A 16,585-nucleotide genomic window follows, 5' to 3' on the forward strand; every position below is an offset into this window, starting at 1 on the left:
CGTTGCCAGTGCCCCTGGACTGGCTCTTGTGCGGGTGGCACATAAGATGTACCATCTTGAGCGTGACCGTTGCCAGTACTGCCTGACTGGCCTTTGTAGGGTTTTCGAGCGAGATCGTTGCCAGTGCCCCTGGACTGGCTCTTGTGCGGGTGGCACATAAAAGACACCATTTCGAGCGTCGCCGTTTTCGTGCTTGTGACACGTAAAAGCACCCACTACACTCTCTGAGTGGTTGGCGTTAGGAAGGGCATCCAACTGTAGAAACTCTGCCAAATTAAATTGGAGCCTGGTGTTGCCATCCGGTTTCACCAGTCCTCAGTCAAATCGTCCAACCCATGCTAGCATGGAAAGCGGACGTTAAACGATGATGATGATGATGATGATACATATATTTTGTGTTCTTTTAATTATTTTCATTGACCAAGCAACCCAACATGCTTCAACTATGTCAAAAAATAATTAATGTAGTAGTTTGGAACAAGGATTTTTCTCTTCATGTGCAATAGTCATTACGACTGGTTTGTTTCAATAAACTTTCAGGGATTTAGTGAAGCAACTAACTTCTGTTGTTTTTACTGACACATTAACCTGGTGCTTAGAAAACAGCCTAACAAACTGTTTTTGCATTAAAATGAGATGAAATGTTTAGCTACTGAAATTTCACATTTAAGTAATAAGATTATGTAGATACATGAATATTAAGATTTTAAATTCTTCTATGGAAATCTTCTTGAAAACACCCTTGTTCCATGATATCAACTTGTCCAAAATGGCTAATATTAAAGAGTTTATATCTAAATTAAAATCTTTAGTATATCATCACATTTGGCATTAGGAAGAGCATCCTGCCATAGAAACCATGCCAAATCAGATTGGAATCTAGTGCAGCTCTCCAGCTTACATTAAAGTATTTAGTCCAACATTGAAAACCTACTACTGCTATTATTTGATAGTAACATCATCTAAGATTATAAAAAGAAATTTAAAAAAAAAAAACCCACTGTAACACTGGACAGACTACTGAGTAATATAATAATAGCTATTATTTGTGTAATTCCTATTGTACAACAAAATAAAAAGGCTATATCAAAAATATAAAATATTTTTCAAATATAAAATATTGTTTTAGAATTTAAATTTACCATAAATTCATAATACAACATATAATCTTAAAAAGAAAAAAAATTGAAGATTTAACCTTGAACGAAAAAATAAAATATCTAAAATGCAACATTAAACAAACACCTATTCTAAAAAATAACGCATTTTAAATAGACATTGTATATGGGCAACTGAATGAGATCTAGTTTCAATTTCTATTTAAGCCACTTCACTTCACTAACATTGTACCTATGATCACCAATGTAAATCAAATGATTCCACCCCTGTCATTGTATATGAATTTGAAATCGCTTGTGCTGAGTCATAATGGTGGTTATGAAACTTCAAAACCTTCTCTCTCTCTCTCTCTCTCTCACACAAACACACAGAAACTCAACAACTAAACACACACAAGTAATGACAACAACATCACCACTAATGCTGCCATTATCAGTGTTTTAATGTCCACTTTCCAATGCTTGCATGAGTCACATGCAATTTATTAAAGCAGATTTTCTATGACTGGATGTTCTTCCTTTCACCAAACCTCACCTGTTTCCAAACAAGGTAATATTTCCCCATGGCCAGACATGTTTTTCATGGAAGAACACTTTATGTATAATGGTGACACTTGTTTACAACTATCACAGAAGATCAACACAAGGAGACACAAACACACACACACATACATATATATATATACACCAACACGCATACACCCCTAATACCACCACACACTCACACACACACATATATATATATATATATATATATATATATACACACATGCATGCACACACCTACATACACACACGTAAATGATGGGTCGCTTTCAGTTTCCATCAACCAAATCCACTCACAAAGCTTTGGTCAGCCTGAGGCTATAGAAGAAGACACTTTGTCAAGATGTCACGCAGCAAACTATTTAACCACACTGCCATGCCAGCACCCATTAACGAATGCTAAAATGCACAAAAATTAAACTAAATAAAATTTGTAAAATACATTTAAACCCTTTTGATCTCAACCTGCCCAAGACAATAATTGCTTCTATGATACAAGCCCCCTGTCTTAATGTGTTCTAAATTAAAATTTCCTATTAAAATTTCATGTTAATTTACATTCCTAATGTCAGCTTAATAATGACAAAGTTATTTTATTACTATATTCTTTATTATTTCTAAAATTAATTGAAAGGAAAACTGTATTTCAATAGTGATATGGTAACAAAAGGGTTAATGTCATAACTGTTTATCTATAAAGCATTTTGATTAATACCATAGCTCTGTGTTTCAGTGAACAATTTATTCTGGAGTAACTTCTCAAAGATTTAATCAGAGCAGTTTCTCTTAATGAAGAATGAACTCTTTCAGTAGAGAGACTAAGAAACCTCTTTAAAAGTTGGCACCACCAAATAATATTGGACCACTTACTTTTATACTAGAATCTGTAGAGGCCGATGCAATGAAGTCTCCGGTCGGATGAAAAGCAATACTTTTAATTCCAGATCTGTGTCCATAAAACGTTTTTTGAACTGGAAATATTAACAAGTTTATAATGAAGACATTACAATGTGATGATATGATAGCATCAGAAGAAATGTTTGGTATGATAGAGTGTTTCACTTGCGCAACAGTTTAACTGGAACAGTAACAGCATCAGTCATATTTTTTTTTTTGATACATCTATAGCTATCACCGAAAAGACGATGAAAAGCTGAGGATATAATTTGGATTAAAATTGAATGAATAGATGAGTTCTTGGGTAACTAGCATTTAAGTTAAAGGTTTATCTCAAGCTGCAGGTACTTTTGAGTTTCCTGCCAAATAATTGCTTTATTATTATTATTATTATTATTATTATTATTATTAAGGTGGTGAGCTGGTAGAACTGTTAGTCAAACCATTGCTTTCATAAACTTTAAGTGAAACACCAACGATAATAAATGAAGAAATAGCAGTGAGTTACCAAAGACATTTAAATATATGCTCTAATGTTTGTAAATGACATAAAACTTTACCTTTCAGTGTCTCTAGATCCCATACTTTAAATGTTCCAGATCGTGTTCCTGTAGCAACTTTTTCTTCAGAGTGGTCAAACCGAACTGCTTCAATGGGCGATACATGACCAAATAAACTCTACAGATAAAAAGAGTCGCACAAGAAAAGGTTGCATTTTTGGGAAAAGTTTACAGATTAATTTTACAGTGATTAAATAAGTAATTAGTGACCTACCATGATAGCTGTGTACCCATCTTTGCAAAGTGTCCAAAGATTGATTTTTCTGTCCTCACCTCCAGTAACCAACACCGATGATTTGTGTCCTAATGCAAGACAATTTATAGTCTGTGCATGTGCAGCAAATTCCGCTTTAAAAAGAGAAAAATAGAAAATTGGAAAATGGAATTTTCATCATTTTAAAAATTTTGATTAAAACTAAGAAATATTGTGACAGAACATTTACGTTTGAATATGGAAAACTAGATGCAAGTGTAACCTGTTTAAAAAAAATTGTTGGTTGTATGACAATAAATGGATAGTTCTAAATTATTCAATGATAAAGATTCACTTATTTGATCAGCTAAATTACCTGCTCCTGAATTAATGTGTAGGAGGTTGAAGATTCCACAGACACACGTGCCCTTAATATAATTCTCAGGTGGAACCAGCATAACCGTGTATGTGTGGCAAGGTTGTACTTTGCAATTACAAGTACAATCCATCCAATGGGTTCCATACAATTTCTGTCAACCCAATTTCACTCACAGCAGATAGTTTGACTCAATGCCACATAGTGGAATCAAAAATCCAGAATCTTGAGGTTGCAAAGTGAACTTCTTAACTATTCAGCCACACAGCACCTACAACAACAATATCTGTGATATTAATACTGAATAACACTCAAATCAAGATGATCGTTCAACCTACAGCCAAATCTTCCTCAAATCACACCCTACCATATTGATAAACAATGAAGTCTTTGGTGGCTGATGCCAGTGCTGCCTCACTGGCTCCCATGCTGGTGACACGCAATAAACACCATTCATGTGTGGGTCAATGCCAGTGCCGCCTGACTGGCTCCCTGTGCCGGTGGCATGTAAAAAGCACCATCCAAGTGCGGTCGATGCCAGCCCCCTCGTGCTGACTGGCTCCTGTGCTAGTGGCACGTAAAAAGCACCATCTGAACATGGCCAATGCCAGTGCCATCTGACTGGCTCCCGTGCCACTGGCATGTAAAAAGCACTCACTACACTCTTGGAGTAGTTGGCATTAGGAAGGGCATCCAGCTGTAGAAACATTGCTAGATCAGATTGGAGCCTGGTGAGGCCTCCTGGTTTGCCAGTCTCCAGTCAAACCGACCAACCCATGCTAGCATGGAAAACGGATGATGATGATGAAAGACCAAATCATTTCAGCTGAAAAGACTTTGGTCACAAGTTTGAATGATTAGTGCTCGCTTGGGACTCATCAATGACATGAATATAGTTGCTTTTTCTATGTCTGAACCCTTAGGAGTATGTTAGTATAAGATGATTCTTATTTAGTATACCAAATGTTATACTTCAAGCATTTTCTCTGTTTCTAATGGATGCAAACTATAGAAAACAAGAGTATCTGAAATGTTTCACCAATTAAATAGGAACCTTACTACAACCAGATATATCTCAGGAGAAGCACAACTGAGCCTATTGCTAACAAAAGGCTCAAGGGGAAATTATAAAAACTTCTTTAAATTATAAACTGCTGAACCAAGTTTTAAAAGAAGCTAAGCAGTTTTAATGAAGTTAATTCAAGTCAAGATTTCTGTCATGGTGTAAAGCCACAAGCACCAACCTTCTTTGCATTTGTTGATCTGGAGATGGACTTTGACAGAATAACTTATTAGTCTGCTGGGTGCTAATGCAACAAGATGTAGCAGAATGATTTGTAAGAACTGTGCAAGTTGTGTATGTTGGTTCAGTTCACAAGTTTAATAAAGAATTTAGCATACAAGTAGGCAGCCACCAAGGCTGTGTCCTTAGCCACCATTTATTTTAGTTCCAAAGGTTACAAAACAAGCTCTCCAGAGCATTTATGAAGCTGTTCTCATAGCATAGCAGAGCAGAGGTCATTTAACTGTTGCAGAAAAAGTTCCAAACTTGGAAGCATGATCTAGAGTTCAAAGAACTAAGTGTCATCATGACAACGACCAAAGTTCTAGTTGATAAAAATAAGCACTAAATTCAAGTAGAATCTGGGAAGCTGTCATGTTGAGACATAGGAAGAAAGTGAGAAGTTAATACTATGTACTCATTGTAATAGATGAAAAAGAGAGAAAAAAAGTGGTGCAGTGAGATCTCTGGAAGGTTGACACTGAAGCACAATTTCAGCTGTGATAAATGAAAGAATAGCTAGCAGTGTGAGCAGCCATGAGATCAAATGTAATGTGCAAGAGAGAAAACTATGCTGAAATGGGCAAGTGATGCATACTGAAGGTTATATAAAGTGCAGGAGGCTCAAAGTGAATGGAAACAGTGAAAGTAGGAGACCCAGGAAGATGTAGGAAAATGTGGTAAAGTCTGATCTCAGAATGTTGAGCCGCATGAGATTGGTGTTCTGTAGTGCTGGAGAAGACCTGCACTCCAGTACAAGCATGACGAAATGAACATTAAACTGGTAGAAGTGACTGAGGTTGGATATGGACGCATGTGTATGTGTGGGTGAGTGTGTTGTGTACACATGTGTGTGTAATGTGTGTGAAGCACATCTAAACCTCTCATTTAATATATCCCTGTCAAGCCTACATCTGCTGCTTCCCCACCTTTTAATACTATTCATCTTTCTTTCATTCTCTGTATTAAGCTAACAGTATGATGACAATGTACGGTTGAGAAGACCTTTTAGTATTGTCAAAGACACAATAATCTTTCTAGCATTGGTGGCACCTAGTACACACTAAAGTAGTTGGTAACAAGAAGGGTAACCAGTTATAAAATCCAAACTAAAAATGAAATAGTGGGTCGCTCACTCACCTAGGCAGTAACTCTGAATAAGAGCTGATTTGCACAATGTCCAAACCAGGCCCAAACCAAAAAAAGATGGATTGATGTGGTTTAAAAGAATAAACAGAAAAAGAAAAAAAATGGTTGATATTTCAGATACGTCATTACAAATTTATCAATAATCAATAATTGATAAATAATTCAACCAGCAACCACATCTTCATATGACATACAGAAATATTTCAGTATGTCATCCAAAGACATGATCAGTAATAAAATATCTGAAACACCAGCTATTTGTTTTCTGCTAATTCTTTTAAACCATATGTGGCTATACTTACTCCTTCACAGCCCTAATCTATATTGATGCTCCATTGATAGTATAATATTACTGTGGGAGTTAATGTAGCAGGAATCCGAGTCCCCAATCTTCTATGATAATTTGCCATGTATTCAGCGCATCACCATCAGAGAGAGAGAGAGTGTGTGTATTAATTGTTGGTAAGAATGCAGCATATGATTTTGCAACCATAATATACAACCAAGTACATTAAAGATTACTCAATACTGTGTCCTACTTTTTGTGTTAACAGTGCGATTCAATCACTTTTAGGTTATCTCTACAGATTTTCTATTGAATTTAGAGCCTGCATTGAAAGTCATGATGTTTTTTTTATATAATATGTCTATGCAAACAAAGTGATCAAAGATAGAAGCATAGGTAATGGGTGTATTTGCATATTTCAGGAGTTCTTGCTCCTTTTTCAGCACCACATCCCACCCATTAACTATCCATGAATACACGGCTTAAATAGTCACTAAGTTTAGCAATGTAACACTATTGGAGAGACCAACTTACATATTTAATACATTCCTGGCAACAGCTACATACATATTAATTGCTGGTAGGAACACTGTTGCATGTGTGTGTGTGTGTGTGTGTGTGTGTGTGTGTGTGTGTGTGTGTGTGTATGAACGCACATGCAAGTTTGTGCATGTATGTGAGTGTGTGTGACCCTTGTCTAATACTGCATGATAATTGTAAACAAGAGTCGCCATACAAGTGGTATCATTTACCCCTAATCCTCTGTGGAAATATGTTTAGCCATGGGAGAATACCACCTTGCTTGAAAATATATGTGGGTTGGCATTAAAAAGGACATTCTGCTGTAGAAAATCTGCTTTGACAACTTCCATCTGACCCATGCAAGCATGGAAAAGTGGACATTGAAACAAAGACGATAATTATACATAGTTTTTGAAAAACTATAAATACGTAAATGGCTCTTAAACAAAAAAAAAAAGGTTTAGCTCAAATAGAATTATAAATTAGAGATTTTAAAGAGTTCAAGATAACTCGTAATTAATCAGTAAGAAGAATACAAATCACAGGATATATAGACTTTATTTATTTCATATTGCAATTTGTGAACAATAGCATTGTTGGTTACAGCTTTCCAACAGGCCAATGACTGGTTCATGACATTTCTAACAACAGGGATACCAAGGAAGTGTTATCAGGTGCTTTTCTTTTCTTTTCACTTTACTTATTTTGATTCATGCTGATATTAATATCTTTGATGATATGTATCCCAGTTATAAAGCAACCAACTTGCTAATTATGCAGGTTCATTTTCTTATTCCCCTTATCTGTGGTATTTTGCTTTAATCCTCTTTTCAGACAAGGTTAAAAATTCAGAATGAATGAGCAGACCATAAAAACAATGGCTCAACTAATTACTGTATGATCTCAATCTAAAAATAAAGCATGACAAAACATACAGACATTACTTCACAAACAAAAAGTGTTTCCAGCTGAAAAAATAAGGTGTGTGGGAAAATGTCTATTCTATAATTTCACATAAGTCAATGACAAACTACTGAAATTTCATTATTTTATCCTCCACATCTGTCGGGAATTTTTTATGCAGTGCATGTCTGCTGACTGAGACGCAATTCATGTCAGTTCATAAAGCAGGCACTGCAGCTACATGACATTTTAAATTAGCTATATCCCAGTTCCTCAGCAATTAACTGAATGTGAGCGCAAACAGTTGCATGTGTAACAATATGGCCATTAGAACAAAGTTCTAAAACCCACTCCTTAGGTTTTGTTTCCCTTCCCTCATAAGGAGCCAATATAACTTAGTTTGTTTTGTTTTCTTTTTCCCCAAAGCATGTGTTGAGGTATTTCTGAATGTGTCTTCTTTTGAGCTCAGTCTCTTAGTATTTTTCTGTAATACCAAATTCATGTTTCTCTGTGCAGTCCAAATTTTGTTTAACAGTTTCCCAGTATGGTCACAGCCCCAGGCTGAAACCAATTAAAGAATTAAAGAGCCACCAGTTACTTTCAGCTTGGGCTTTTGCATCATAGAGGTTCCATTTTTCTATTCTTTGGCATGGTGTTGGGGTATACTATTTAAACCTTATAAATCATTGGTGCAACATAAAAAGCGCCCAGTATACTCTGTAAAATGACTGGCAATAGGAAGTGCATCCAGCCGTAGAAACCATACCAAAGCAGGAAGTAGAGCTTGGTGCAATCATCTATCTTGTCAGCTCTTGTCAAACCATCCATCCCATGCCAGCATGAAAAGTGGCTGTAAAATGATAAAGACAGTAGTGATGATAATGAAGAACAATGATTATATTTTATTGACAAGTGGTGATTGCAAATTTAAAGTATAAAAACTTCATTATAATTTTATTATAACCCAGTTGTCATGAGTCACTTCAAAGTTTGTCTATCAGCAATTCACAGCGAACGTAATCTTAGCCACACATACATTTCTTGATGCAAGTTTACATTAACCAATCATTTCTTGAAAAGGGACAACCCCTGCCCATTTCCTTGAAAAAGTTACATCTGACTGGTAAACCTTGTTTGTAAGACAACCTCCTATATCCAGAATCTTAATCAGACAGAAAAACTCCCACCTTATAAGCAGGAACATGTGATACATGTGTGTGTGTGTGTGTATGTATATATATATATATATATATATATATATATATATATATATATATATTGGCTCACACACACATATACAGCAGGCTTCCACAAACACCTAATTCTTATGGCTAACTCTGTTGAAGAACTAGAGAAAAGATTCCAAACATGGAAGCAAAGTCTAGAATTAAGGTTCTTAAAAGTAACCCAGCAAAGACAAAGTTTTAGCTAACAGGAAAGAAAACAGGACTCTACTGCCATCTAGGAAGTAGTCGTGTTCAATATACATAAAAGGAATAGTTAGGAACTTTAAACTTATAACCAATACAAGCAACATGTAGTCAATTCAAATAAACAAACAATTAAAAAACAGAGAAAAAAATGAATGTGAGGGCATGCACAAGAAATATATTAATTGGGCACTCGGTGAAGGAAGAGAGTCGTTGTTAACATTTCAATCATAGCTCTTCGTTGGAAACAGGAAAGTCCAAAGAGAAGGAAGGAAAAATAAGGAAAAATTGCCAACAATTCACATGTGGTTACATTTTTGAAGTGACACCCAAAAGGCACAGTGGCATCTCAACCAGCCTATTCTTTATTGAGCATGACCACTTCCTAGTCAACAGTTGAGTTCTGTCTTCTTTAATTAAAACTTTTGTCTTTGCTAGGATTATTTGAAGGAATCTTTCAACAGATTCAGCTGTGAAAATTAGACCATTAGCATACAAAAATTCACAGACTGCTGGCCTTTAACTCCTTTCTTTATGGATTAGATAACAAAATAAACAGGAAGGAGCCAAAAATGTTCACCATACAGACAGTATTTTATACATGGCCGGCATGGCTCTCACAAAAAATTCATCTGTACTCAAATTTTTAGTGCCTATCCAGTTACAGAGTATAGAACACTGTGAAGGCTCGCTTTCAAGTTAATACATGCCAAGAACCTGTAACTGTCTCACTGAAGAGAATACATGGTGACTGTATGATGCTTGTGTACAAAGTACAATATTGCAGAATAGTGAGACATAGGTACTGAATCTGGAGGATATGTGAAAGCCAAAAAAGAAATAATATGAACATACTCCACTGAATATGTAATGTCAGTACACATGAATGAAGGAGTACAACTGGACCAAGGGGGGAAAAATGGTTTGAGAGGAATCAGCTGAAGTATACAAGACAAAAGACTGCATTGGTACAGATATGTAATGCAAACGATGAATGATAGTCAGGTGAATAATATCAAAGTGGAAGGAAGATGCAAAAGGTGAAGAAAACTAATGAAAATGTGGGAAGAAATGGAGACAGCTTATTTCAGGATGCTAAATTTTTCAAAGATGATAAAGGGTTGTAACAAGTGATGAGATGTAGTGCTGCAGAAGACCCAGGGGGATTAAGATAAATTATTACATAGTTTAAAGCACAAGTAAATCCAAAACTCTGTTTTTTGGCATAATCATAGTATGAATAATACAATAAACAACTGTGAAAGTACAAATTAAATCTAAAGAAACTAAATGTCCCATTCTCCACCATCACAAAAAAAAAAAAAAAAAAAAAAAATTTTCAGAAGAAAAAAGGATTTTATCCTTTATATCTATACTGTTCAGTATCTATGCATTGAATAAAATTTATCTTTCTACTTGTTCTAATTCCATTAAAATAAAATCAATTTTAAAAGGTTAACTGATAATTTACTTGAATTTGAATGATTTTTAAAAGATTTTCTATTTATCTTTTAATTACTTTTGAAGGAGTAGGTTTCAGTAAGGCATGTAAAATACTGAATAAGCATAAACTAGACATAAATTATATGTCTAATAGCACGAAAAAGCAAAACAACTGAGTAAAAAGCAAAACAGATCAATGACAAATATTGACTAAATTTAATAGGTAATAAATCATGTCTTTATGTATTAGGTCAGTGCAACATCACTAAAGATATTTATCTTTAAGTAATATGTCAAGGACAACATATAAGCTTAATTGAGTCCATCTTCTTCCAAGCTATCAAACATAACTAAACTGACATGTGAAGCCAGCCATTTAAAGGCAGAAGAATAAGAAGTTGTGATACATGTACTTTTCTAAAGAATGTTTGCAACATAAGCAAGATGCATCATTACTCTTACAGCACTGAGATTGGGTTGCTGATATGGTAGGCAGAAAACTTATCGCCATTCTGCAGCGTTTGCATAAGCAAACTGTAATTTATATAGACATTGTAGAAATTAGTCAACCAACCAATTCATTAATAATTCACAACCAAAAGAAAAGTCAAGTTAATATATTAGTCTACTAACTCCTAGTAAATGATAGATCATAGCATCATTTTCCTGGCAATGTTTCCTTAAATATTTAATTTATTCAGCTCCAACTATTAGCTATTGTGATGTTGTGTGTGCATGTGTGTGTGTGTTTGCGTACATGTACGTGCGTGTGAGCATGCATGCATCTTATCTATACAATAGAACCTTTCCAATATACATAGAATGACATTTGTAAACAATGCGCACACCATCGAGATATAAAAAACAGAATACAGTAAATGGCAGTTATTAAACTAAATGATGGAGCAAATCAATAACAAACTGCTGGATTAAGCCATATGCAGCAATGAGATATCAACATAATGTAACTATATGCAACCAAGATATTTTATCACAGTGGTAATAGAGATTTTATCGTGGTCCAACAATAATCAGAAGAACCTATAATGGTCAAAATATCTATAATATTTGCACAAGTGCAGTAGAGCAGTAGAAGGCACCCAATGAATGAAGATCAGCTTCTAATTCTCAGTTGCAGCTGCTCCATGGGATATTGCTAAAGCGCTTACAAAAACATAAATGTCACGTCTATTTCCTCTATTCCGTAAACCTGAGGCTTTGTGCCAAGTTAAAAGCACCTAATACAGTTTTCATGATGACATTAAACGCGAGACCAAGCGTAGCATAATTGCTTTTCCTTTTTTTTTTTTTGCAGACCCAGAGAGAAATTGTAATACCACACAGAAAGCCACTTGTATTGCTTTTATGCTGAGAGCCATAAAATTTACAGTACTTATTTATAGCTAGATCATGATCATTGAGTGTTAAGTCACTTCTTCAGAGGCGAACGGTGAAACATATCCTGGCTGGACATGAACCCATCAACCATTTGGTCACTAGATCAATACACTCGATCATGACACACTGACACAACTGGACAAGTAAACCAGTACTCTCATGACAATTACCTACAACATTCATAGGTATTAATTACAAAGAGGAAGTGAGAAAAAGTTAAATAAAACCTATTTCTCAATTCCGTTTAGCATTACTTCACTATTACTAAAGGTGATAGGATGACAAAACAAGTGCTCTGGAATTGGTACTTATTTTGCAAGGTTCAAATCCTGCCCGATTGGAATTAAACTAATCAACAGCTCCATTAACATGTCGCTTTACACAAAGATAAGAAATCATTTAGTTAATCACTTACGTAATGTTTACCACTATGGTACTGTTGTATTAGTTTGGTGAGGATACATATTGCTTATATTGAACTATATTGCCTGTGTTAAAACAGCAATTTCTATAGATTCTGATAATATATAACAAAGGTCTCAGTTATGGTATTTATAATATTCTTCCAATTAGCATCCTTTGATATTTTAACTATACAAGAGGATTATAACTTTGGTGCCAAGAAACAATAAACTACTCTGAACAAATATACTTATGTGTCACAATACACAAGTACAGACATTGCATAGGATTGTGTGTGTCTGTGTGTGAAGGAAAGAGAATGTGTGAGAAAGACAGTTGAACTTATTCATATTGATATGTGAATTTTACAACCTTCATTATAACACTGGTACTTCCATCATGCCTTTCATTGGAAAACTGTTGCACATAACTAAGTGCAGGCATGGCTGTATGGTTAACAAGTTCACTTTGCAACCATGAGGTCTTAGGTTCAGTGCTATGCACAGCACATTGGGTAAATATCTTCTACTAATGCCTTGGGGTAAACCAACTGTCTCATGAGTGGAATTAATAAAAACATGAAATGTGTGTGTGTGTATATGTACATACACATGCACACATATAGTGTATATGCACATTGATACACACGCACATATATACATATACACTCACACATATATATATTAGAGTGTGTGCACTAATATACATAGATCATCTTTATTGAATGTGTTCTCTTCCTGTATGAGAAATTGCTTTACTTTTCTGTGTAAGAAAATTAGAGCATTTGCCATTTGCATGATTAGTCTTCACCAGAATAGATATTTTAGTTAGAGCTATTTTCATTTCTAATTCATACAAAGATTTCACTATATTTCCCATTCAACTATTAACCTTGTACTGAAGTATGGGAAATCCAATTATCACACTGTTACTCCACAAAATGAAGGGTGGGTTTGAATAGAACAGAGAATATGAGATTGATACAGGATAGCTGTTGGCTATGATACTGTGTCTTGTCTGAGAATGTCTCCGAAATGTCACAACCTAGAATTCAGTAGTCATCAGAGTAACTTGAATTAATAGTTAGCATTTCTATAACCTTTTTTTGCCAACTCATTAGATAAATCACTATAATTATAATAAATGCCTACTTTTAAGAAATAATACAGTGGTTAGTGACAAGATCTAAGCTGTTAACATTTTTCCTGATTGGTCACGACATCGCTAGAATTTATTGACTTAATTTCAAACAAAATGATTATTCTAAGAGCTAATGGTAATTAACAATTCTTCCATAATAATATAAATTACATAGTTTTTCAGATTCAAAAGTTTGCCGGGTTTGTGAGAGCACCAAATATTTTTACAGCCAGCTGCTTTATCTTAAAATCAACAAGTAAATAGAGAAGAACTCCACCATACAGCCCAAGGCCATCTTCAGTGGAGTTCACTCAAGTGTAAGTAGAATCTCTAGGTTTTCTAGTTCATTCCTCTTTGTCCCCAACACCAACTTCAGAGGCTCTAAAATAAAGTCATAGGAGCAGTCTTTTTTTCTCTGAATATGTCATGACTCCTGCCCCCCAAAACTAGGCACACTGAATCCAAATATTCCACTGCATTTATCCTTGGTATGTCACATCTTTCAAGTGAAAACAACAGGAATGGCATCCAGCTGTAGAAACTATGCCAGATCAGCTTGGAGCCTGGTGCAGCCTTCTGGCTCGCCAGCCCTCAGTCAAACTGACCAACCCATGCCAGCATGAAAAGCGGATGTTAAACAAAGATGATGATGATGAGCAGGAGGAATGCAGATACAACAAATGATAAGAATGTACAGAAAATAGACTTCCTCAAATGTCTGGGGGCATCCTTACAAGTAATAGATAGCTTCTGTTACCTAGGCGACGAAGTTAGCAGGGGAGGAGGAAGCTCTGAAAGTGTAGATGCTAGAATAGGAATGGGCTGGGCAAAGTTCAGAGAGCTACTACTTCTCTTTCAGGGTGTGAGGCAGATTGTATGATGCCTGTGTACAAACAGCTATGCTACATGGCAATAAAACATGGGTTGTGACTACTGAGGACATGCAAAGGCTTGAAAGAAATGAAGCCAGCAAGTAGCACTGGATGGATAATATCAGTGTGCATGTACAAGAGAGTGTGACTAATTTGAGAGAAAAATTGGGTGTAAGAGAAGACTGTGCTGATATTGTCATGTGATGCATACAGATGAGGATAGATGCTAAAAGAAGTACTGATCTCTAATTGTGGAGAGAACCTGTGGAAGGAGCAGACCCAGGAAAACATAGGACAAAGCAGCGAGAAATGATCTTCAGATATTGAGATCCACACTGACAAGATGACTAGGTTCCAAGACTTCTGGCTATTTGTTGTGCTTGACTTGAGAAGACATGCCAAGCTAAGTAAAATCACGGCCATCCATACATACAGGCATATCCTTTACGGCCATGCACCTTCTCACTCATTCACACACATCTGTCCTCTGTCAAAACTACTCCACCCATCCACTGCAGGACCTTCCACTCTTCCTCACATGCCTATCCGCACATTCTCCATGCCTACACATGTCTCCCATCCTATTCAATCTACATCTGCTTACACTATCTTTCTCTTTTCTTCACTGTGCCACTCGTGTTAGACAGGTGATAGTGGATCTGCTTTTGTGCAACACCCCCCCCCACACACACACACACCATCTGTATCTTTCACAGATCACCCATTATTGACATTCATCACTCACTCTCTTTCTTACCATTGACCATCCCACCATTATTATTCTATACTACTAGCCATTGATCTTTCACACCTAGGTCACTCATTATTCACATCCATCATGTACTCTCCTTCTTGTAAGTAACCATTACTCTTCTGTACTACCAGCAATCACTTCCTCTCCCACCAGGTTTCTCAGTATTGGCATTCATTACTTTCTCTTGCCAGTGACCATCTATATGACTAATCACCATTCACTCTCTTTCTTACCAGCAAGCGTATCACTGCTATCACTGCTTCTTTGGCATTACTGTCTCTTACATTACTCCTCCCAACACTTGTGAAATAAATTTTGTCTAATGACTGGCTATTTCCCAAGAAGTAGTTAACAGCGTCTGTTATGTATGTGACCTAATGAGCAGTGAAGGAGAGTGTACTGAAAGCATAGCAACCAGAGTAAGAATGGGTTGAGAAACTTCAGAAAGCCCTGCCAGTAACAAAGGGCTTCTCTCTCAGATGTGATACTTGCGTACAAAGTCCAATGCTGCATATTAGTGAAATATAGGCTCTGAATACAGGAGCTACTGGATCCTATAAAGGAGCTGTTGAGGTAGCGAACTACGAAACGTGGTTGGAGTTCCTTTGTCGTTGCTGTCTCTCTTACATTACTCCTTCCAACAGCGTTTTCCATGAATCCCTTCTCATCATACTGTCACTCAACTGTTTCTCACTACGTACATCTTCTGTCATTACTCTGTTCTATACATCCTATGGGCCACATTGCTATAACCAATGTGCAAATTACAAGGTGACCTAATTTGCCCTGTATTAGTTTCTATTTAGAATTAGTCCTACTACAACACATGTGGTCTATCAATGCTGCAGCATACAAATCCATCCACATCATCTGCAATTTTGATACAGTTTTACGATTGGGTGCCCTTATTCAGAGTTACTGTGAGCTTTGGGGCCCATATTGGTAGTGTCTTTGGATCAGTATAGGAGTTTGCAGTAGCAAGGGAGAAGGTTGCTTGGCTATGAGAGGAAAAGATGATAAAGCGCTACTTTCATATAGCATATTATGTACAATGTACATCAATGTGTCTCCATATATGAATGAGAATATATATTTATATATATATATATATATATATGTGGATCAGAACGGCTTGACTCAAACAGAATTTGAATCAAACTGTTTTGATCCATACATGTAACTCCTGATAAATGTGTTGAGTGTCTTTTCTTTCGTTTGTTCACTCACTCGTGTGTGTGTGTGTGTGTGTGTGTGTGTGTGTGTGTGTGTGTGTGTGTGTGTGTGTGTGTATATATATATATATATACACACACA

General features: G+C 36.0%; 1 protein-coding gene across 1 annotated transcript in view; it reads right to left on the reverse strand.

Moving 5' to 3' along the window:
* LOC106883713 (katanin p80 WD40 repeat-containing subunit B1) overlaps positions 1-16,585 on the reverse strand; it is a 54,273-nt gene that overhangs the window by 19,698 nt on the left and 17,990 nt on the right. Inside the window, exons 2-4 of the mRNA XM_014934825.2 lie at positions 3,336-3,469; positions 3,122-3,239; positions 2,535-2,635 (exon numbers count right to left, since the gene is read on the reverse strand). Coding sequence (XP_014790311.1) covers positions 2,535-2,635; positions 3,122-3,239; positions 3,336-3,469 — 353 coding nt within the window. The remainder of the gene's footprint in view (positions 1-2,534; positions 2,636-3,121; positions 3,240-3,335; positions 3,470-16,585) is intronic.

Source organism: Octopus bimaculoides, chromosome 4 (assembly GCF_001194135.2).
Source record: "Octopus bimaculoides isolate UCB-OBI-ISO-001 chromosome 4, ASM119413v2, whole genome shotgun sequence".
In the NCBI taxonomy this organism is placed as follows: Eukaryota; Metazoa; Mollusca; class Cephalopoda; order Octopoda; family Octopodidae; genus Octopus; species Octopus bimaculoides.